Source organism: Ostreococcus lucimarinus, chromosome 14, assembly GCF_000092065.1.
Source record: "Ostreococcus lucimarinus CCE9901 chromosome 14, complete sequence".
In the NCBI taxonomy this organism is placed as follows: Eukaryota; Viridiplantae; Chlorophyta; class Mamiellophyceae; order Mamiellales; family Bathycoccaceae; genus Ostreococcus; species Ostreococcus sp. 'lucimarinus'.
In genome coordinates this window covers 90,554-111,383 of record NC_009368.1, presented here as the reverse complement: position 1 = coordinate 111,383, position 20,830 = coordinate 90,554, and the positions used below count along the sequence as shown (strand labels likewise).

Below are 20,830 nucleotides of genomic sequence, written 5' to 3'. Positions count from 1 at the left end.
CCGCGAGCGCGGCGGCTGGGGACGGCGGCGAAGCGCGAGAAGAGAACTTTTTCGCGAAGCACGCGCGAAAGATTCTCAAGCCCATGGACGGCCTCTGGGGACGATTGGTGCCGATGTCGTTGATGTTTTACTTTATGGCGTTCGCGAACTCGATCATGGACGCCGTGAAGGACACGCTCGTCGTGACGGCGTTCGGGGGGGCGGAACAGATTCCGTACCTGACGGTGTACGCGGTTTTGCCCACGAGTCTGCTGTTCGTGTCGCTGTTTGCGCGGTTGAGCTCGAAGTTTGGACGGGAAAAGTTGTTTTACATGGCGGTGACGTTCTTCATGTGCTTCTTCGCGCTGTTCACGGGGGTTTTGTATCCGATGCGAGACGTCTTACACCCGTACGAGTTGGCGGCGACGCTGGCGACGACGCTCCCGAGAGGTCTCGCGGGCGGCATCGCCGTCTTCACGAACTGGACGTATTCGCTCTTCTACGTCGCCGGCGAGCTTTGGGGTGATGTCGTGTTAAGTCTGCTATTTTGGGGTTTGGCGAACGAAATCACGCGCGTGAGCGAGGCTGGTATCATTTATCCTTTGCTCGGCATCGGCGCCAACGTCGCGCAGGCGTGCTCGGGGCTCTTCATGAAGTTTGTCACCACGCAGTGGCATCCCGCGGGCGTGGCACCGGAAGACATGTGGGCGGCAAAGTTAAAGTTGTTCATGACCGTCGTCATGTTCTGCGGAGCTTCCATCATGGCGTGCCACAAGTACATTTGCGACGAAGCGAGAAAAGATCCAAACTCGGCGATGATGGAAAAGCAGCGAGACTCTAAAACCCAATCTGACGCAGACAAGGCGGCGAACAAGAAGACGAAGAAAGCCGGTTTGTTGTCTTCGTTGATGTACGTCTTCGAATCCCCCGAAGTCGCGTGTCTGGCCGTCATGGCTGTCGCGCAAGGTTTGAGCTCCATCATCTTCCAAGTCGCTTGGAAGACGCAGTTGCGCATATACCGTCCAGATCCCACCTCTTACGCCGCGTACATGGGCGACGTACAAACGTACAGCGGAATGGTTACCGGCATCTTCATGGTCGCCGCGCCGTTCTTGTTTAAGAATCTTGGATGGAAAGGGACGCTCTCGGTGACGCCGAAAACCGTCATCGCTCTTGGGTGGGTGTTCTTTGGAACGTCCATCTACGCCCTTCGTCACGGACAGCTCGCGCAGTCGTCCGCCATCTTGCCTTGGCTCGTCTTAGGAGGCGCGGTGATTTACATCGTCGAGCGTGCGGCGAAGTTTTCTCTCTTCAAACCGGCTGAAGAGATGGTGTACATCACTCTCGACGAAGACAGTCGAACCAAAGGTAAAGCCGCGGTGGACGTCCTCGGCGCTCAAATCGGTAAAACCGGTGGATCCTTCATGCAGCAAGGCTTAATATTCGCGTATGGCTCCATCATCGGCGCCCTCCCCGTGCTCGTATGCTGTCACAGCGCCATCGCCATCTGCTGGCTCGTAGCCGTGAACGCCCTCGCCGCGCGCCGAGCGTCTCAGCTCGATTCGGAAATTCGCGAAGGCACCGCAGCCTTGGAGATCTAGTAGGGAGAACATTTTCCTTGTACAATACACTTTTCTCCGACGTCACGCGCGTCGCGAGCGAAGAGTACGATCAACTTCTAGCAGCGTATTTAGTACTCACTCAGTCACCACGCAAATCTCCGTCCCTCACACACGCGCGCGCGCCAGGTCGCGATCGGCGCCATGTCCGCCCCCGAGCGACGCACCGACGTCTTCGACGGCGTTCTCATCCCCCCCGCGTCGACATCGACCGCCGCGTGCGGGTACAAGTACTACCAAGACAGAAACAGAAAGTGGCCATTTCACACCAACGCCCAGGGCGCGGCGCTGCTGGGACAGCTCTTCGACGACGCTCGACGCGTCATCGCGGCGCTCGACGCCGCGATCGCCACCTTGGCGCCCGATGACGCGGCGCGGGAAGCGATCGTGCGCTCGGGGGTTGATATTTACGCCAAGAAGCCGAGCATACGCGAGCGGGACGTCACGTGGTCGCAGACGGAGTACGCGCATCTCGGATTACAGCGCGAATACTGTCGATTCAAGTCGGTGCAGAGATTCACGGAAACGTGGGCGTGCCTCGAGCGCGCGCGCGCGCGAGGGGTGTTCGAGGACGTGGGTAAGGGCGGAGACGGGGAGACGCGGCGAGTGGCGTCGCTCGGCGGCGGACCGGGATTCGAGTTGGTCGCCGTGCGAGAGTTTTTCAAGGCGCATTTCCCGAGCGTGACGTTAGATTTAGTGTCTTTAGATCTGGAAGAGAGCTGGCGCGCGAGCGCCGAGGCGTTGGGGTTGCGTTTTTTTCAGTGGGACATGCGAAGCGGTAAAGTCGCCGAGACGTGCGGCGGCGCCGTGGATTTCGCGCTGGCGAGCTACGTGTACAAGATGTACATGTGCGAAGACGACGTCGCGGATTGGTTCGCAGACGAACTCAAGGACATGCACGCCGCGTTCATCATCAGTCGCGATCAATCCTTGAAGACGGCGCTGATGGAAAAGCGAGGCGTCGACGTGCGCAAGCTCATGGCTTTACAAACGCAGCGCGGCGACGACCGTCAGCTCGTCTTCTCTCGCGATCGCGTCTTCGAAACGTGGTCGACGAGCACGAAGTCAGCGCACGCGCCGGAGTCATCGATGACGTTCCCGAACGTCCCGTACGAGGAACACAAAACCGGCGGCGGCGACCAACATCGCGACCGCGACCGCCAGCGCGGTTTTCGCGGCGGCTGGGATCGCCGCGACCAGGCGTACGTCGCGTCGCGAGACGCCGACCGCGTCGGCAAGTCTCGAGATTCCCGTCGCTGGTGATCGCGCCTCGCGCGCTCGGCGTCGTCGAGTCGACGGTTGTTGACGACGAAAAAACCGTAACTTTCGCCACAGCGGCGCCGCGCGCGGGGCGCCCGAGTGCGGCGCTCATTCCTCCACTTCACGTCGTCGAAGCCCACTGTGGCGGACGCGTGTTCATCGCATACGGCATCATATTTTTAGGGTTTTAGTTTAACTGTGAGCTCGTGTCGGCATTTTTACCTATCGATGGTCCGTTTTTTGCGAGGTCGACGCTCCGACAGTGCGTCACTTTGGCTGACCCTCCCGTCACTCGCGGCGGTTCGGGTCCTCCGAGACGAGACGAGACGAGACGAGACGAGACGAGACGAGACGACGCGCGCCACGGCGCGACGCGCGGGATGGAGTTCGACGAGGAAGAGCCGCGGAGGCAGAATGAAGTCTACGACGCACTCATCCGTGAACTCGTGCGCGTCCCGGACGACGTGAGGGATGCGGTGGCGTCGTTTTTACAAGATTTGAGACGCGACGGCGTCGATTGGTACCGGGTTGGCGACGGTGGCGAGTTTGATGACAAGGAGAGTTGGCGGGTTGGCGACGGTGGCGAGTTTGATGACAAGGAGAGTTTCTTTCGAACAGTACATGCGGGGGCGTGCATGCGGGCTGCGCGCATTATGGGTTCAGGATGTTTGAAGTTCGCGCGCGAGCACGTGGCGCCGTGGGACGAGTGGACGTGCGCGATTGCCGCCTATTATGGAAATCTGGACTGTTTGAAGTACGCGCACGAGAACGGGTGTCCTTGGAACGAGAACACGTGCATCGCTGCCGCCTGGAATGGACACTTGGACTGTTTGAAGTACGCGCACGAGCACGGGTATCCTTGGAACGAGAGGACGTGCGCGTCTGCCGCCTGGAAAGGACATTTGGACTGTCTGAAGTACGCGCACGAGCAAGGGTGTGATTGGGACGCATGGACGTGCGACAATGCCGCCGATGGTGGACATTTGGAGTGTTTGAAGTACGCGCACGAGCGCGGGTGTGATTGGGACGAGAGGACGTGCGCGTCTGCCGCCTGGGAAGGACATTTGGACTGTCTGAAGTACGCGCACGAGAACGGGTGTGATTGGAACGAAACGATGTGCGCGTCTGCCGCCTGGAAAGGACATTTGGACTGTTTGAAGTACGCGTGCGCTTGCGAATGTCCAGGCTCCGATCGTTACGCCGAGGCGCTGAACGAAGTCGTCGTCCCGGTCGTCGACGAGCGATTCGGCGTCGAAGTCGCGCTCGCGTTCCATCGAAACGGCGGCGAGATCTCCATGCGCGAGTTCCTGCCGTTATGGGTAGCGCACAGAGAAGGTTACCGCGACGCGCACTTAGAAGTCGCCCGAAACGTGTCCAATAGTTCATGATTGAATCGACCGACCGCGCGCCGCCGCCTCGAAACGCGCCGCCGCCGCCGACCAACCGCCAGAAACGCGCTCGCGACGCGATCGCCGCGCCGCGCCGCGATGGTGCTCCGCGCGGTCGCCGTCGAGGGCTACGGCGTCGTCTACGTCTCCGCGTCGCGCGAGCGCGTGGTGTTCGCGTCGCGACCGCCCGATTCGACGATGTGTCCCGCGTGCAAAGACGTGCTGCGAAAACCGCGTCGCGCGCCGTGCGGACACGCGCTGTGCGCGCTGTGCGCGCGCGAATCGATCGCACAGAGCGGTACGTGCGCGGTGTGCAGACGCGCGGCGACGGAGGAGGATTACGTCGCGGACGAGGCGCTGATGCTTGAAATCTCCAACCTGCGCGCGCACTGCCCGTACGCGTGGCGACGGGACGACGCGAGCGCGGACGGGAGCGCGACGCTCGATCATCGAGGATTCGGCGATCGATGCTGCGGGGCGATCGTGCGGTTCGCAGATCTGGCGCGACACGCGGAGGAGTGCGATTTTAAGATTGTGATTTGCGGACTCGCGGAGCGGGACGCGGGAAGGCGGTTGACGGGGACGTGCGCGGCGGAGTGCGCGAGGAGGGCGCTGGAGGGACATCGGGAGGAGTGCGCGTACGCCGCGAGGGGGTGCGCGAACGCGGGGTGTGATTGGGTGGGGAGCGCGATGTACGCGAGGGATCACGCGGACGTGTGCGAGCATAAACCGGTGGCGTGTAGGCACGGGTGCCGGGCGACGATGACGAACGCCGACGCGGTGGCGCGGCACGAAGAGATTTGTCCGGTGAAGGAAGTTTTGTGCGGCGTCGTCGATGAGGCGGATGCGGATGAACACACGCGATGCTGTCCGGCGATGATGAAACGAAACGCGCTGGCGAGACATAGACAGGAGATGTGCGAGTACGCGCGAACGGTGGCGTGCTCGGATTGTCAAACGCTCGTGAGCGAGCGAAGCGCGCTTCGTCACAAGCAGGTGTGCGTGAAGATTCGTCGCGCGTGCACCGCGGGATGCGGCGCGCTGGTATCTGCGGCGGACATGAAGCAACATTTGGAGTTGACGTGCCCATCGGTGGAGTTGCTGTGCGAATTTCACGAGGTTGGTTGCGTTTTTCGATGCTCGAGAGACGACATGGCGCGGCACTACGAAACTTCTACGGCGGCGCACGTCAAGCTCCTCCTCCGCGCTAGCGCGGAAATTCGTGAGGTGTCCGAAACAATGGCCAAAGATGTGGAAAAAGTCGTGCGGGACGAAGAAGGTTTGAACGAAAGCGATCGCGTCGAACGAGACGCCGTGCTCAGAGCGCTGCGAGCAGAGGAGGAGCGCATGCTTCAGGACATGAAAACGTTGCGCGAGAACGAAGCGGACGCGCGAAAACGAGGCGAGTTATACGCGCAGGCTTTGGAAAAGGCGCTCGAGGATCAAGCAGAGACGTACGACGCCGCCATTGCGGAAGTTCGCGAAGAAATCCTCGCCGTTCGCGGCGAATTCGAGACATACAAGTCGCAAGCATCGTTTGAGTTGAATGAGCTTCGTCAGGCGATGTCATCGGCGCAAATCGCGCTGAGCGAAGTATCTGCGCGCGCAGCGACGATCACGCGCGATGGTGGTATTCTCGACGAGCACAAACTCGCGATCGAAGAGGAAATCAAGCACGATCGCGAGCACGCGCTCGGCGAGCTCGAAAAGGCGACGCGGCAAATCAGGTTTGAAATCGAAGACGCGAGCGCTGAGCACGCGCGAAAAATCTTGAGCCTTCGCGACGACATACGAATGGTGTTGAACAGTAGAATTAGATGAAACAAAGTAGATGTACAGTATTAAAAGCGCGCACGTCGTCATCGTTGTTCAAACAACGCGCCCACACCTTCGATTTCATCCATCACGCTCGCGGGCAACCCTTCGCGGAAGAATTTCTCCGTCTCTTTACGAACGGGCACGGGATAGGGTCCATCGTACACCTTCTTAACGTTCGGAAGCTTTTCGAAATCGAACAACTTGGCCATGAATTCGTCGTACTTTTTCTGCTCCGCCGCCGACGGATTCTTCGGCAGCGTCGGCACGTCTTCGATCTGTCCCATGTAATACTTCTGCTTGATCAACGTCACATCATCCTTCTGCGGAACGATCACCCATATCCCCCCATTCTTATCCACCATGATCCCATCCTTCGCGTTGGCCGTCATGCTCCCCGACGCGTCCATGCGATACAAAACGCCGTCCTTGACGTACGCCGAGGTTTCGCCGCCGCTCTGCCTTTCGTAAAGTTTCATCAGTATCGCCTCTCGCCCGCTCGTCATGAACGTTGGATTCGCCACACTCACGATCGCGGCGACGACAAACGCTCCGAACGGCGACAACAGCGCCCGCATCGCCTCCGTCGGCGTCCGCGGCGTCTTGAAGTCGCCGAACGCGCCTCGTCGTCCATCCCGCTCCCCCTCGCGCCCTCGTCGTCGCCGCGCGGGCGCTCTGACCAACGCTCGATCATCGAACACATCCCTCTGCGCGTTCGCGTACGCATCATCGTCGCGATCGCGCTCGTACGCGCGCGTCGCGATCGAAATCCTCGACGAGTGTCCCGAACGATGTGGCGGCGCTCGCCCTTTCGCGCGCGTCTGCGTCTCGCGCGCGGCGCGTCTCGCGCTTCCAGCGCGCCTCGGCGGCGGCGCGACGCGCGTCGCGCGCGCGGTCCGCATCGTCGCGCGCGCGTCGACGCGCGGCGTCGCGGTGTGCCGCGATTTCGAAGAATGTTGTTACCTTTACAAGTCTTGCAGCGAAGCGCCGCGCGCGTTCGGCGGCGTCGCCCGCACGACCGGCGGCGCCGCGCTCGCGGCGTCCTCCCGACCTACATTTTCTATCTCGACGTTCACGCCGTCGATCTCGCGATTGAGCTGCGCGATGTCGGCGCGGTACGCGTCGACCTCGCGCTTGGCCGCGGCGAAGAGCGACGCCGCGCGCGCCTGATCGTTCGCCTCCATCGCCGCGAAGCAGTCGACGCCGAATTGTTGCGTCGTGGACGTGATGTTACGCTCTTTGTACATGATTTCAGCCTGTTTCGCGCCTGGGAACGGGTCGACGAAGAAGTTGAAGTGAGTTTGAAGTTTAAAGGCGCGGAGGGAGACGCACCCTTGATGGCGACCAGACGCGTGGTCTCGGCGGCGTCGGCGGCGCCCTTGGCGAAGGAATCCCACGTCCACGACATGGTGAAATCTCGCGCCGATCGGCGAGGCGCGACGATCGCACCGCGGGCGAGAGTGTGCCGCTCGGCGCGGGGACGGCGAGCGGGACGGACGGCGCGGGACGACGGCGGGACCGTCTGAGATTGGTATCACATGATGGCGCACGAGTCGGCGACGGAGGAAGATGATTTTTTAGGTTTGGGTTTGCGCGCGCCGCGAGTCGTCGGACGCGAGGACGCGGGTGGTGCCGGTTGGGATTGCGCGGCTCGCGCCTCGGCGCGGCGTTCGGCGACGCGTCGCTCCGCCGCGCGAAGCGCGAGGCGCTCCTCCTCTTCAAATTGCGCTTGGAGTTCGAGGGCGACGGCGTAATCGGACTTTTCATCGCTCGTCGGCGACGACGCGGGCTCCGTCGTCGACGGCGCGGCGCGGAGAAAAGTGTCGGGAAGCGCCGACGCCGTTTGCGTCGTCGGCGACGCTGCTCCGGCGCCCTCCGCGCGCGGCTCGAACGGTCTGAATTCTGAATTCGCGAACGTTCCATCGCGCGCGCCGCCGAGCACCTCCCACACGACGTCCGGTTCATCCTGGTACCCGCTGTCGGTGACCAGGGCGTAGAGCTCGCCGTCCACCTTGGTTATTACGGAGAAGTGATTGTTTCGGAACAGCACCGCGTACTCGCGCTCTTGAATCCGCTCCCGTATCTGCGCCAATCCCGTGAGCGTGAGTTGACTCGCGGTATCGTTGAGAAACGTTTCGATCAAATCCGCCTCGTGCATCGCTCTCGCGAGCTTGGCGTCTCGCGAATCCTCCATCGAAAGCCTCATCGCGCGCTCCAACAGTTCTCGCTCCTCGCGTTCGCCCGACGTTTCCCCCTCCCGCGCCTCGCCCGCGCTCGCACCGCTCACCGACGCCTCGAGCGTTCGCGTTTCACCGTTTCCTTCCTCTCGCCCTTCCCTCGTCCCCTCACCGCTCGCCGTCGTCCGTAAATCAATCAGGCGCTCCACCAAACCGTTGTAACCGACGCTCGAGCACAACCGCGCCGTCTCCGCGCCGTGTTCGACCTCGCCCACCACCCAGCCGTGCACCAACCTCAACCCACACAGATCAAACATCGTCATCTCTTTCGTGTACTCAAAGCTCTCGCACGCGTCGAAGCGCACGTTCACGTCGACGCCCTTCGCGCTTCTCTCCAGCGTCGCCGTCGCGTCGTCCAGCGTCATCCGCACCGTCTCCTCATCCACGTCTTCGCGCTTCGCCATCGCCTCCGCGCGCACGAGCATGTGTTCCATCACTCGCGACATCGTCTCGCGCAGCGACGCCGGCGTCGAGGCGCGCGTCGCGTCGCTCGCGTCGTTTTCGTCGCCGGCTCGACCGAGCTCAGACTTGAATTCCAGCGCGTTCACCACCGCGAGCAGCGGACACGGGCCGTTTTCGTTCTGGCATCGCAGCGCGACGACGCGACGCACGGGATGCGTCGTCTCGACCGCCTTGACGGCGAACCACGCGTCGTCGACGGCGCTCGCGGCCATCGTCTCGCGTCGCGGTGTCCCGACGTGCCGACACTCTTCGACGCGTCGCGTCGCGCGTCGGCGCTCGCGTCGCGCGCGCGCGGGTCGACGCGCGCGCGAGACATGCGCGCGACGCCGCGTCGCGTCCGCGCGACGATCGGCGCGCTCGTCGACGCGCGCGCGACGCGAATGCGTCATCGCTCGGGACATCACGCGTCGACTCGCGCGGCGTCGCGCGCGCGCGCGGCGACGACGGACGGCGCGACGTCGGTCACGGTGGTCGGCACGTCGTCGTGTCCGCACTGCAAGCGCGCGAAGAGCGCGCTCGGCGAGGCGGGGATCGCGTTCGATGAGATTAGCGTCGACGACGCGGCGGCGCTGCGCGCGGCGTCGTCGGCGCTCGCGGGCTTTCGATCGGTGCCGCAGGTGTTCGTGGGGGGAGAGATATACGGCGGCGCCGACGATACGTGCGCGGGGATCGAAAGCGGCGATCTCGTGGCCAAGGCGCGGGAGGCGAGGGAGAGAGGGATGGACGGCGCGCCGCGGGCGCTTCGCGAGGCGAGCGAGGCGTTCGCGAACGGGACGCTGGAGACGCCGAAAGCGCCGGCGGTGGCGACGTCGTCGTCGTCGTCGTGGTTGACGAAATTGGTGAATAAGGGATCGAATGAGGCGGGGGACGCGGCGGCGGTGGCGCGGGCGATGGCGGCGACGACGGGGGGGGTGACGCGAAGGACGGAGCGACGATTCGGCGGGTTGTCGGATGGCGTCTTCGGGCTGGTGAAGACGCATAAGGGCGTGTTCACGGCGAAAGATGCGGTGGATTGGATGATGAAAAACGGTAAAGCGTCGACGGAAGAAGAGGCTGCGCGGTTGGGGGCGGCCATGGTGCGCGAGCGATTGATCGGTGACGTCGACGCGACGCACGCGTTTCGCGTCGTCGACGCCGCGGACGCGCCGCTGTTTCGCTTTCGATCCGAGGCGCCGTCTTTGGGGTGTGCGCCGTTGAACGCGGCGAATTTGTACGTTGGACAAGCGCGAGACGCTAAAATCGTCGCGGAGGATGTTCGCGGACGCATACTGAAGCTCTATGACGAATTTCTCAGCGACGACGGGCGCGCGGTGGATTACGATGGCGTTCGTCAGAGCGACGGCTTTAAAGATTTCGTCGAAGCGTGCGAAGAGCTTCAGCGCGTCAACTTGAACGCGTTGTCGCGCGAAGAACGCATGGCGTTTTTCATCAATCTGTACAATGCCCTCGTGATTCACGGAACGTGTGTGTTTGGCACGCCCAAGAACACGCTCGAGCGTTTGGATTTCTTCTCCAAGGTTTCGTACGACGTCGCCGGCGCCGTGTACACGTGCGACGACATCGAGAACGGAATCTTGCGCGGGAACCGACCGGGCGCGGCCACGATCGGTGCGCTCGCGGGAAAACCATCGCTGTCGCGAGGTCCTTTTCGCGAGAAGGATCCGCGAAGGAACCACGTCGTGCTGCCGATGGATCCTCGAATTCACTTTGCGTTGGTGTGCGGCGCGCGTTCGTGCCCTCCCATTCGCGTCTACACGGCTGAGAATATCGACCGCGAGCTCGAAGACGCGGCGTTTTCCTTCTTCGAGTCGGAAATCGACGTAGAGCTCTCCGAAAACGGCGACGCGACGTCGGCGGCGGTGAGTAAAATCGTCGGCGAGTGGTACAAATTCGACTTCGGCGATTCCGACGCCGAGCGTCTGCGATACGTCTCAAAGTACATGCGCCAAGGCAAACATCGCGAAGGTTTACTGCGCGCGCTCGACGAAGGCAAAGACGTCACGTTAACGACGCGCGCGTACGACTGGACGCTCAACGACGGTAAATGATTAGCCGCGTAATTCAATCAATCATTCGTTTTCTTCATTCAATCTCTCTCGCTCCGCCACGGCTTTCAACTTTGGCCGCGTCCGCGTCGCCTCGCTCATCCACTTCCCCACGCTCGTCCCCTTCGCCGGCGACGCTTTCGGCGTCGCACTCGCGCTCCTCGAGCCTTTCTCATCCTCGCCCTTTCCCTCATCTCTCCGTCTCTTCGCCTCCCGTTCGCGTTTCGTTCGTTCGCTCGCTCGCGCGAACGCCTCGTTGATCCATTCCAACGCCTCCACGTACGTCACCTCCCGCGCCTCCCCGTCCTCGCGCTCCACCCACTCGATCTCAACCGTGTCTCCTTCCCTCGCGCCCTCGTCCGCCCAAGCTCCCGTCGTCGTCGTCGTCGTCGCTTTTCGCCGCGGCGTCGCCGTCGTCCCCGCCACCGCCACCTCGTCCCGCTCGAACGCCCGCTTCGTCCTCGCCATCATCTCCGCCGCGGTCCTCGCCAGCTCGTACCCTCGCTCCGCGCGAACGCGTCGCCGCGTTTTTTCGACGTCGACGACGAACGCGCGCGCGTCGCGCGTCGTCGCGTCGTCGTTTTCGTCGTCATCGCGGTGCCTCGATTCGAATTCACCAATCGCTCGTCTGCGCGCGACGTACACCGCGATCGCGCTCGTCGAGACCTCGTACGCGGCGTACGTCACGCGATGCGCGTCGCTCGCGCGCGCGCCGGCGACGCACCACGCGCGGTCGCCGTCGCCGTCGCGCGTCATTCTGTCGCGCGCCGTTTCGACCGCCGAATGGCGTCGTTTCGACCGCCGAAACGCGACGCGGCGCGCGACGACGACGACGCGCGCAAGCGACGACGCGCGATGACGTGCGTGACGCGCGCGCGCGCGCGGCGCGCGCGCGGAGACGGAGCGACGCGCGGAGACTGAGTTTTATCGCGCGACGGTTCGATTCGCGACAGGTACGACGCGCCGTCGCTGACGGAGTTCGACGTCAGCGACAGCGACGAGGACGCGCCGGCGCGCGCGCGCGATGACGCCGACGACGACGGATCGGCGCGCGCGCGCGCGGACGCGCGCGACGCGCGGGCGATCGACGATGGCGAGGAGAAGGACGACGACGACGACGACGACGACGACGACGCGCGACGCGATCGAGACGCGCGAGAGACGACGACTGCGACGGCGCGAGCGACGCCGCGCGCGGAGACGGCGCGCAGGAAAAGCGTGGAGACGGCGCGCGACGCGCGCGGGGCGTCGGAGGCGTCGGGGGGGAAGATGGACGTCGCGCGAGAGACGAAGGCGGCGGACGCGGGCGCGGCGAGATCGACGGCGACGACGCCGGCGACTATGGCCGCGACGACGACGCCGGCGAAGCGCGAGATCGTTTTCAAAGTGCCGTCGTCGCGCGCGCCGACGCTGACGCCGCGCGCGGCGATGGCGGCGACGCCGCGTCCGACGCCCGATCCGACGCCGGAGACGCGGATGGACGACGGCGTCGACGCGCGCGCGCTGGCGGAAGGACTCGCCGCGTCGCCTCCGGAACAGCAGTTTGACTTGGGTGAAGACGATTTCGGTGACGACGTTTCGCCGCCGGATGAACCGCCGTCGCCGGAGACGGTCGCGGAGGCTGAGGCGCGCGAGGACGTCGCTCGCGCCGTTCGCCGCGTCGACGAGCTGAAAGGAACGCTGGAGGAGATGGTCGTCGAATCTACGGAGCTGCTTTTGAACACGGTCGTCGCGACAAACGATTACTTCTTACTGTTCAACCCGAAATTGATGATTGAGCTGCGCACGATTAAAGAAGAGGCGAAACAATGGCTCGAGGAAACCGCGCCGAAAAAGTCGGCGGCGGCGTGAGCGATCGGGCGCGCGGCGTCGATTCTCTCGCGCGGATGCGTGTCGCGGATGACGACGCGTCTTCGGCGTCGATGCGGGTTTGGATGATTGTGATCGCACGTACAAACACTGTTTTGCTCGTCTTCGGCGCAGAACTCGTACGATCGTCGCGTTTGTGTGGTCCGTTAGCTTTCGTGATCGAGTCACGTCGATCCAGTCACGTCGACGTCGTCACATCGTGACTCTACAGAAATGGCTGCTCGATCGCGCGACCGGACCGCGTGCCAGACTGCCGCCAAGAATGGACAGTTGGAGTGTTCGCGACGGATCCAATCACCACGTCTCGCGCGCGCGTCGTGTACACACATGCTTGCGTCGCTATGACTAATACAACTTCTACGTTTCTAACCGTCTACCGGCGCGTCCGCCGTCGATTTCGCCCCGACGAACCAATCGAAAGCCCCCGTCAACGCGCGCGCCTTGCACACCGCGCCGAAAAACTCGCTCAGTTTCATCGCGCGCGCGTTTCTGTGCGTGAACGTCTTCACGTCCAACACCGCGCGCGACATCAACTTATCCGGCGTGAGCGACGCCTCGAGCTCGCCCATCGTGTTCGCGCTCTCCGGTTTGAGCTTTTCGAAAAACTCCAACACGTGATACGTGAACCTATCGATCACGTGCACGCCGAGCCCGGGATCGAGAAACCGCGAGTACGAGTTCTCCCCCAACCCGCTCGAGCTCAGCGCCAGCACCCTCGGCGATCGAATCGCCTTGGCGAGCGTCGCCGCCTGACACGTATCCGCCAAAAACAACACCTCGTTGTACCGATCCCGCGCGTGCATCTGCGCCAGCGCGTCCGCGATCTCCTCCGCCCGCAACTCCGTCTGATCCTGAAACTTAATGAACCCATCGCCGCCGTGTCCCGTGATGTATATCAACACGTTGCTCCGCGCCCCCGGGAGCAACTTTTTCGACCGCGGCGTCCCGCGTTCGTGTCGATTCGTCAGCACTCGAATCACGCGCTCCGGCGTCACCTCCGTCCCTCTGTAATCCACCTCCACGTCGTCTCCGTACAGCTCCACGCCCCTGTCCTCGTCGCCGTACACGCGTCCGTGCGCGGGATTCCTCGCGTCGCACGCGTGGTCGTCCGCGAGCATGAGCACCACGCGCGAATCCGGAATCCCCATCCGTTTCACGCTCCTGTACATCGACAGCGCGTTCGCGCCGTGTCGATAATTGAACCAATACCTCGACGCGTCCACGATCAGCGCCCAGTTCTCGCGCGCGCCGTCGTCGTCGCCGTCGCGCGCGCCGTCGCCGTCCCGCGCCGGTCGCCGTCCCGCGAACCCATCCGCGCGGCCCGATCGACCGACGACGACGCACGCCGCGACGCACGCCGCGACGACGACGCGCGCCGAGTCGCGCCGTCGCGCGCGCGCCATCGTCCCGCGCGGTCGCGTCGCGCTGGAGCGCGCGCGCGCCGTCGGTCGATCGGGCGGTCGCGTCGCGCGCGTCCGTCGGTCCGTGTCGCGCAAAGAGACCCCCCCCCGATCGACCGATCGCGAGTCGACGGGATCGACCACCCGCCGATCGTCCGATCGCCGATCGCGCGCGCACCACATGGGCGAATCGCGACGTCGCGTACGAGACGTCGACGCGTCGAGCGCGCGCTAAAAACGATCCGATCGCGATCCGACGATGCGTTCGCGTCGAATCCGCGAATTGTCGAATCGTCGAATCGGCGCGGCGCACACGCCGACGCGACGCGCCCGAATCGAGGCCGAACGCGACGGCGCGCCGGAGTCGATCGTCGCGCATCGAAACACCGCGCGGCGTAAAACGCGCGGCGTCCGAACGCGCGGAAGGCGTCGGCATCGACGACGTGACCGCGAGCATTCATTAATTTCGCATTCAATCCAATCCATCCGTCGACGATGAGCGAGTCGGGAGAATTGGCGAGACAGCCGTCGGAGAAGAAGTTCGGTGGGATGCTGAGCTTCATGCGTCGCGCGCAGGAGGACATCGTGGCGGAGGCCGAGGCCGAGGCCGCGGCGAAGGCGGAGGTGCGGGCGCGGGCGGAGGCGGAGGCGAAGGCGACGAAGGCGGACTCCGAGACGACGAAGAAGGAGGCGGTGAAGGCGATCTTGACGTCGCAAAAGTCGATCAAGACGAACGCGAAGACGGAGGCGAAGCTGGCGAAGAGCGCGAGTAAAAAGAACGCGGATCCGGCGGCGGAGGCGAAGCTCGCGGAGTTGGCGGCGGAGAAGGCGGCGGAGGAGGCAAAGTTGGAGGAGGCGAGGGAGGCGTACAGAAAGGCTGAGAACGACGAGCGCGAGGCGGCTGAGAAGGCGGCCGCGGCCGCGGCTGAGGCGAAGGCTGCGGCTGAGGAGGCGGCCGCGACGAAGGCTGCCGAGGAGAAGAAGGCGGCTGAAAAGGCCGCCGAGGAGGAGAGGAAGGCGGCCGAAAAGGCGCTCGAGGAAGAGAAGAAGCGAGCCGAGGAGGCGGCAAAGCAGGCGATCAAGGAAGCCGAGGAGGCGGCGAAGAACAAGGCCGAAGAGGAACGCATCGCCGCCGAAGCAAAGGCTAAGGCTGACGCTGAAAAGGCCAAGGCTGAAGCCGAGGCCGCGAGAAAGGAAGCCGCCGAGCGCGAGGCGGCGAAGAAAGCGGCCGAGGAAGCCGAAGCCGAAGCCGCCGAAGCCGCCGAAAAGGCGAAGAAGGAGGCTGAGGATGCAAAAACGCGCGCCGCTAAAAAGCAAGCCGAAAAAGAGGCTGCCGAGGCTGAAGCTGCGGCGAAGAAGGCGAAGGAAGAGCGCGAACTCGCCGAGAAGCAAGCCGCCGCCGCCGCCGCCGAAGCCGCGCGCAGGGAAGCCGAAGAAAAGGCTGCCAAGGAAAAGATGGGTGGTCTGTTCGCCATGCCTGGCAAGTTGATCGGCCGCGCGTTGTCCATCATCCCATCCGTGCTCGGAGGGAACGAAAAGACCGAGGAGACGACGGCTGCGAGCGACAAGCCCGCGCAAACCGTGCCGGTGGTCGAGCAAAAGTCCAGCGGCTTGTGTGGCTTGGGGATTTGCTGCTTCTAATTCGTCACTTTACTACGTGGATCGAAACCGATCCGTCACGAGGATCTGCGCGACTCCGTCGCGACGGATCGACAACCAAAATAATAACTTATTCGACGACGTCCGCCGTCTCGACACTTTTACTACATATACAACGCGCCACCGCGAGCGCAAATTTTCAAAATCTATTGCGCGGCGAACATCTTTTGTAATTGAGCCTTCCAATTGCATGCGCTAACTCTACTTCCCGCCGAAGAATCCTCTCTTCGGCTTGTCATCCTTCTTGCGCCCAAACAAGCCTCTCGGCGGTTCGGGTTCTGGTTTCTTCGCGAGCGACGGGAACGCGAATGGGTTTTTCTTCTTCTCCCTCTCGGATTCCAGCGGCGGCGTCTTCTTATTCCCTCCCAGCAGCCCCCCGAACGGGGTCGATCGTTCTTTCTCGCGTTCGCGCTTGTCGTATCCAACCTTGGCCGTCGCCGCGCTCACCGCCGCCTTGACGGCTAATTTCGACCCTTCCTTCACCACCTTCCCCGCGCCATCCGCCACCACGGGCGCCGCCGCGCGCACGGCCGCCACGCCAACCTTACCGACGACGTCCACCGTCTTCTTCACCGCCGGATTCCCCACCACGGATTCCGCGCGTTTACTCAGCGCCCACGCCGCGACGGCGCCCGGCGGTTCTCGCGCCTCCAAATCGTCCAGCATATCATCCGTCGATCGAACCATCCACTCCACGACGCTCGCCGTCGACGTCAACTCCGCCCTCTCCCCGTCCCGCCGTTTCCTTCGCGACCGCCCGTCGTCGTCCTCCGCCTCCCCCGCCGCCTCCGCCGCCTCCTCGTCGCCTCGCGTCGCCTCGTCGATTTCTCGCAGCGCCGCGGCTTTGGACTTCAAGATCCCCGGCCGCGTCACCGGCGGCGCCGCGCTCTTGCGCCCCGTCCGCTTCACCCGCGCCGAGCGCGCGTCGATCAGCGGTTCCCCGTCGTCGTACGACATCCGCGTCGTCGCATCGCGCGTCGCGCGCGCGGTTTCGTCGTCCGATGCCGACGTCGCGCGCCGACGAATCCGCGTCGCGCGTCCTCCTCTCGCGTTGCGTCGCGCGGGGCGTCGCGCGGCGCGCGGTGACGCGCGACGAACGCGCGCGCTCGCCGTCGCCATGCGCCGCGCGACGCGACGCGCGACGCAGATTTCGAGCGCCGATGTGCGGCGCATCCATCGCCTTCGCGCGCGCGGACATCGTCGCGCGTCACGTCGCGCCGCGCGTCGCGTCGCGCGTCGAGACGCGACGCGCAGCGACGATGTCCGCGCCGCGCGTGTACGTGGGAAAGATCCCAATCGCGCTCGCGGACGACGCGATCGTCGAGCGCGCGCTCGAAATCTGCGGCGCGCTGAAAACGTGGAAACGCGTCCGCGATCCCGCGACGCGCGCGCCGAAGCGGTTCGGATTCGCGACGTTCGAGACGATCGAGGGCGCGGTGCGGTGCGCGCGCGCGATCGATGGGCTGCGCGTGAGCGAGGCGGACGAGGCGATGACGTGCGCGGCGAACGCGGCGACGAGGGCGGCGACGACGGCGTACCTGAGACGCGCGGGAGAGCGCGCGCTGGACGCGGACGGGGACGCGAGGCGACGAAGAGAGATCGCGAGGGTGCTCGGGCGAGGGATGGAGGGGGAGGAGGTGGAGATCGGGGAGATTTCGGACGACGAGGCGACGGCGAAGGCGAAGGCGGGAAAGGCGGCGAAGGCGGCGAACGCGAAGGCGGAGGTCGTCGTGCGTGGGTTACCGCCGCGGTCGGTGGACGAGGGGAAGGCGCGAGAGTCGACGCGCGGCGCGGCGGCGAGGGAGGGTGGGCGGAGGTCGACGTCGAGGGGGCGCTCGCCGGCGAACGCTTCCGACGCCGGGAGGTTCGAGAGCGGGACGAGCGCGCCGGTGACGAACTCCGCCACCGCGCGGTTCGTGCGCGGTGGAAGACACGAATACGAAGCGACCGAGCGCGCCGAGCGGTTGTTTCGCGAGCGGGAGAAGGTGATGGATGATTTAGTCGGCGCCAACGTCCGCGAACGCGCGAGGCGAGCGAAAATAGAAAAGGAAAAGAAGATGGAACGTCGCGCGGCGATCAAGCGCGACTTAGCGAGCGATAGCGAAGAGGACGGCATCCAAACGCCGCTTTGGGAAAAGTCCGACCGCGAGCGGGCGCGACGACGACGGTTTCGAGATTTAGAAATCGAGGACGACGAACGAGACCGTCGCGATGAGGAAGAGGAGCTCGAGCGACGCGATACTCGCGCGACGGTTCGCGCGGCGGCGCGTTCGCGTTCGACGAGCGATGATGTCCACGCAGAGGCGTTTCCGATTTCAAAAGCTCGAAAGTCGACGCACGAGCCCGAGCGCGTTCGAGGCTTTGCCGAACCGCGCTCGAGCGATTTGGTGTCGGTGCCGCCGCCACCGCAGCAGCAGCAGCAGGCAAAGACGTCTTTCGGCTTGACCGCACCGAAGCGACCGACCGGCGGTCTATCCGCCGCGTTCTCCGCATCGCACGCGAAACCACCTCCGGACGTCTTCGAAGACGCCGCCCGCGACGTCGATCGCCGTCGCGCCGAGCGACGACCCGTCGACGTCGCCGCCATCATCGCCACCGTTCCCACCGCTCGCGACGACATCTTCGCCCATCCCATGGATTGGTCCACTTACACCACCGCCGAAATCGACGCCGTCGCCTCCAAGTGGATCTCCAAGAAGCTCACCGACCTCCTCGGCGAATCCGAGCCCGCTCTCGCGCGCTTCGTCCTCGAAAAGCTCGACGCTCGCGTTTCCCCTCTCGACCTCATCGTCGATCTCGACCCGGTTTTAGACGCCGAGTGCGAGCCTTTCGTCATTTCTCTTTGGCGTTTGCTCATTTTCGAGATCAACAAGGCGACTATGTCGAGCTGATTCCGTCGTCCTTTCGTCGGCGCGGCGTTTGTTTGAAGTGAAATTTCACGCCGCACCAAACCTAGTTGACTGTACGGCGTCATCGCGCGACGCGCGCGCGCTCGGACGCCATGCTCGCCTCCGCGACGCGCCAGCGGCTGACAAAAACCCTCACCCTTCGCGCCGTCGCGCTCGCGGACGCCTCCGCGGCGCACGGCGTCGATGGCGCGCGCGAAACGACGACGAAACCGACGATCCAGGGTCATCGCACCGTCGCCGCGCGAACGCGACCGCATCGCGCGTACTCGAGCGAGCGCGCGCACGGTGATTTGAAGGACCAAGATCGCATCTTCACCAACCTGTACGGGAAGCACGATCCGTTCCTGAAGGGCGCGATGAAGCGCGGGGACTGGCACAACACGAAGTCGCTCGTGGAACTCGGGGCGGATTGGATAATAAGCGAGATGAAGGCGAGCGGATTGCGCGGACGCGGCGGCGCGGGGTTCCCGAGCGGGCTGAAGTGGTCGTTCATGCCGAGGGTGAGCGATGGACGGCCGAATTATCTCGTGGTGAACGCGGATGAGAGCGAACCGGGGACGTGCAAGGACAGGGAAATCATGCGACACGACCCGCACAAGTTGTTGGAGGGATGCTTGATCGCGGGGACGGCGATGCGGGCGCGTGCGGCGTACATTTACATTCGTGGTGAGTATGTGAACGAACGGTTGGCGCTGGAACGGGCGTTGGCGGAGTGTTACGCGGCGGGATATTTGGGGAAGAATGCGTGCGGAAGCGGGATGGATTTCGACGTCAACATTCACTACGGCGCTGGGGCGTATATTTGCGGCGAAGAGACGGCTTTGATCGAGTCTTTAGAGGGTAAACAGGGCAAACCGAGGTTGAAACCGCCGTTCCCCGCCAACGTCGGCCTGTACGGATGCCCGACGACGGTGACGAATGTCGAAACCGTCGCCGTGGCGCCGACGATTTTGCGCCGAGGCGCGGATTGGTTCGCCTCCTTCGGTCGAAAGAATAACGCCGGTACGAAGTTGTTTTGCATCTCTGGGCACGTCAACAACCCGTGCACGGTGGAGGAAGAGATGTCTATTCCTTTGCGAGACCTCATCGAGAAGCACTGCGGCGGCGTGCGAGGCGGTTGGGACAACCTCTTAGCCGTCATCCCCGGCGGATCCTCAGTACCGCTCATTCCCAAGAACGTGTGCGAAGACGTGTTGATGGATTTTGACTCTTTGAAAGAAGCCCAGAGCGGTCTCGGGACCGCGGCGGTGATCGTCATGGACAAATCCACCGACGTCATCGACGCCATCGCGCGTTTGAGTTACTTTTACAAGCACGAATCGTGCGGCCAGTGCACGCCCTGCCGCGAAGGGACGTCGTGGTTGTACAACATCATGCAACGCATGGTCAAGGGCGACGCGCGTCTCGAAGAGATTGACACATTACAGGAGCTCACGAAACAAATCGAAGGGCACACTATTTGCGTACGTCCGTCGACGATTCCTCCGCGCGTTCATTTTTTTTTCCCAAAAAAGGATCGACTGACTGACCTCGTGCGCCTCTTTGCGTCGTGATTCCTCAGGCTCTCGGCGATGCCGCTGCGTGGCCGATACAAGGAGTGATTCGCCATTTCCGCCCTCTCCTCGAAGAAAGAATCTCTCAGTTTTCTTCTTCCCCGTCGGAAAAAATCACGGCGTAACTCGTTCGTCGACGCGCGTCGTCTCGGTTTAGTTTTATCACCGCACAACACTTTGTAAAATTACAACAACACTGTTTAAACGATTCACAGTGTGAACGATTCACCGCGCCCGTCGCGACGTCATCGCGCGCGTCCGTCCCTGCGAAGCGTCGTAAAAACCCGAGTCCGGTCCCGCGCGTCAGTCGAGCGTTTCGTCGTCGTCCCCGTCCCGCGCGAGACGCGCGCGTCGCGATGTGATGTCCCGCGCGTCGCTCGGCGCGTCCGCGCGCACGCGGACGTCCGAGCGCACGCGCGAGTGCGCCGCGCTTCCGAGGACGACGCGCGTCAGAACGACGCGCGCGTTCGGTCGCATTCGGCATTCGTTGTCCCACGAGCGTAACGCGCCGACGGGTGGCGGTGCGACGACGAGCGTCGCGACCGTCGGCAGCTGACTTGGTCGTGGTCGAGGTCGAGTCGAGGTCGAGATCGAGGTCGAGGCGCGCGGTCGAGGACGCACCGCGCGGCGGATCG

The 20,830-nt window shown here is 63.8% G+C and overlaps 13 protein-coding genes across 13 annotated transcripts; 8 read left to right on the top strand and 5 right to left on the bottom strand.

Moving 5' to 3' along the window:
- Window positions 1–101: 101 nt before the first annotated feature.
- OSTLU_2522 (AAA family transporter: ADP/ATP (chloroplast)) lies at window positions 102–1,514 on the top strand (the record flags this gene model as incomplete). Its single annotated transcript, XM_001421354.1, has 1 exon — window positions 102–1,514. A coding segment is annotated over one exon (1,413 nt), but the record flags the coding sequence as incomplete, so codon positions are not given.
- A 228-nt stretch (window positions 1,515–1,742) lies between these two features.
- OSTLU_93665 (predicted protein) lies at window positions 1,743–2,861 on the top strand (the record flags this gene model as incomplete). Its single annotated transcript, XM_001421353.1, has 1 exon — window positions 1,743–2,861. The coding sequence occupies one exon, from the start codon at window positions 1,743–1,745 to the stop codon at window positions 2,859–2,861; it is 1,119 nt and encodes a 372-aa protein (XP_001421390.1).
- A 377-nt stretch (window positions 2,862–3,238) lies between these two features.
- Window positions 3,239–4,246, top strand: OSTLU_27346 (predicted protein; the record flags this gene model as incomplete). The annotated part of the gene is made up of 1 exon (XM_001421352.1): window positions 3,239–4,246. The coding sequence occupies one exon, from the start codon at window positions 3,239–3,241 to the stop codon at window positions 4,244–4,246; it is 1,008 nt and encodes a 335-aa protein (XP_001421389.1).
- A 102-nt stretch (window positions 4,247–4,348) lies between these two features.
- Window positions 4,349–6,067, top strand: OSTLU_89070 (predicted protein; the record flags this gene model as incomplete). Its single annotated transcript, XM_001421351.1, has 1 exon — window positions 4,349–6,067. A coding segment is annotated over one exon (1,719 nt), but the record flags the coding sequence as incomplete, so codon positions are not given.
- Window positions 6,068–6,105: 38 nt separating this feature from the next.
- Window positions 6,106–6,639, bottom strand: OSTLU_27344 (predicted protein; the record flags this gene model as incomplete). Its single annotated transcript, XM_001421171.1, has 1 exon — window positions 6,106–6,639. The coding sequence occupies one exon, from the start codon at window positions 6,637–6,639 to the stop codon at window positions 6,106–6,108; it is 534 nt and encodes a 177-aa protein (XP_001421208.1).
- Window positions 6,640–7,026: 387 nt separating this feature from the next.
- On the bottom strand, window positions 7,027–7,469 carry OSTLU_27343 (predicted protein; the record flags this gene model as incomplete). The annotated part of the gene is made up of 2 exons (XM_001421170.1): window positions 7,027–7,328; window positions 7,394–7,469. 2 exons carry the CDS (start codon window positions 7,467–7,469, stop codon window positions 7,027–7,029), a joined length of 378 nt encoding a protein of 125 aa, XP_001421207.1.
- Window positions 7,470–7,595: 126 nt separating this feature from the next.
- On the bottom strand, window positions 7,596–8,972 carry OSTLU_17998 (predicted protein; the record flags this gene model as incomplete). Its single annotated transcript, XM_001421169.1, has 1 exon — window positions 7,596–8,972. The coding sequence occupies one exon, from the start codon at window positions 8,970–8,972 to the stop codon at window positions 7,596–7,598; it is 1,377 nt and encodes a 458-aa protein (XP_001421206.1).
- A 168-nt stretch (window positions 8,973–9,140) lies between these two features.
- On the top strand, window positions 9,141–10,808 carry OSTLU_27341 (predicted protein; the record flags this gene model as incomplete). The annotated part of the gene is made up of 1 exon (XM_001421350.1): window positions 9,141–10,808. One exon carries the CDS (start codon window positions 9,141–9,143, stop codon window positions 10,806–10,808), a length of 1,668 nt encoding a protein of 555 aa, XP_001421387.1.
- Window positions 10,809–12,281: 1,473 nt separating this feature from the next.
- Window positions 12,282–12,656, top strand: OSTLU_27340 (predicted protein; the record flags this gene model as incomplete). The annotated part of the gene is made up of 1 exon (XM_001421349.1): window positions 12,282–12,656. The coding sequence occupies one exon, from the start codon at window positions 12,282–12,284 to the stop codon at window positions 12,654–12,656; it is 375 nt and encodes a 124-aa protein (XP_001421386.1).
- A 443-nt stretch (window positions 12,657–13,099) lies between these two features.
- OSTLU_5025 (predicted protein) lies at window positions 13,100–13,912 on the bottom strand (the record flags this gene model as incomplete). The annotated part of the gene is made up of 1 exon (XM_001421168.1): window positions 13,100–13,912. A coding segment is annotated over one exon (813 nt), but the record flags the coding sequence as incomplete, so codon positions are not given.
- A 657-nt stretch (window positions 13,913–14,569) lies between these two features.
- On the top strand, window positions 14,570–15,932 carry OSTLU_25469 (predicted protein; the record flags this gene model as incomplete). The annotated part of the gene is made up of 1 exon (XM_001421348.1): window positions 14,570–15,932. The coding sequence occupies one exon, from the start codon at window positions 14,570–14,572 to the stop codon at window positions 15,713–15,715; it is 1,146 nt and encodes a 381-aa protein (XP_001421385.1). The 3' UTR covers window positions 15,716–15,932.
- A 2-nt stretch (window positions 15,933–15,934) lies between these two features.
- Window positions 15,935–16,420, bottom strand: OSTLU_17994 (predicted protein; the record flags this gene model as incomplete). The annotated part of the gene is made up of 1 exon (XM_001421167.1): window positions 15,935–16,420. One exon carries the CDS (start codon window positions 16,418–16,420, stop codon window positions 15,935–15,937), a length of 486 nt encoding a protein of 161 aa, XP_001421204.1.
- Window positions 16,421–16,503: 83 nt separating this feature from the next.
- Window positions 16,504–20,320, top strand: OSTLU_43184 (predicted protein; the record flags this gene model as incomplete). Its single annotated transcript, XM_001421347.1, has 3 exons — window positions 16,504–16,544; window positions 18,914–20,105; window positions 20,204–20,320. Coding segments are annotated over 3 exons (1,350 nt in total), but the record flags the coding sequence as incomplete, so codon positions are not given.
- Window positions 20,321–20,830: the final 510 nt, after the last annotated feature.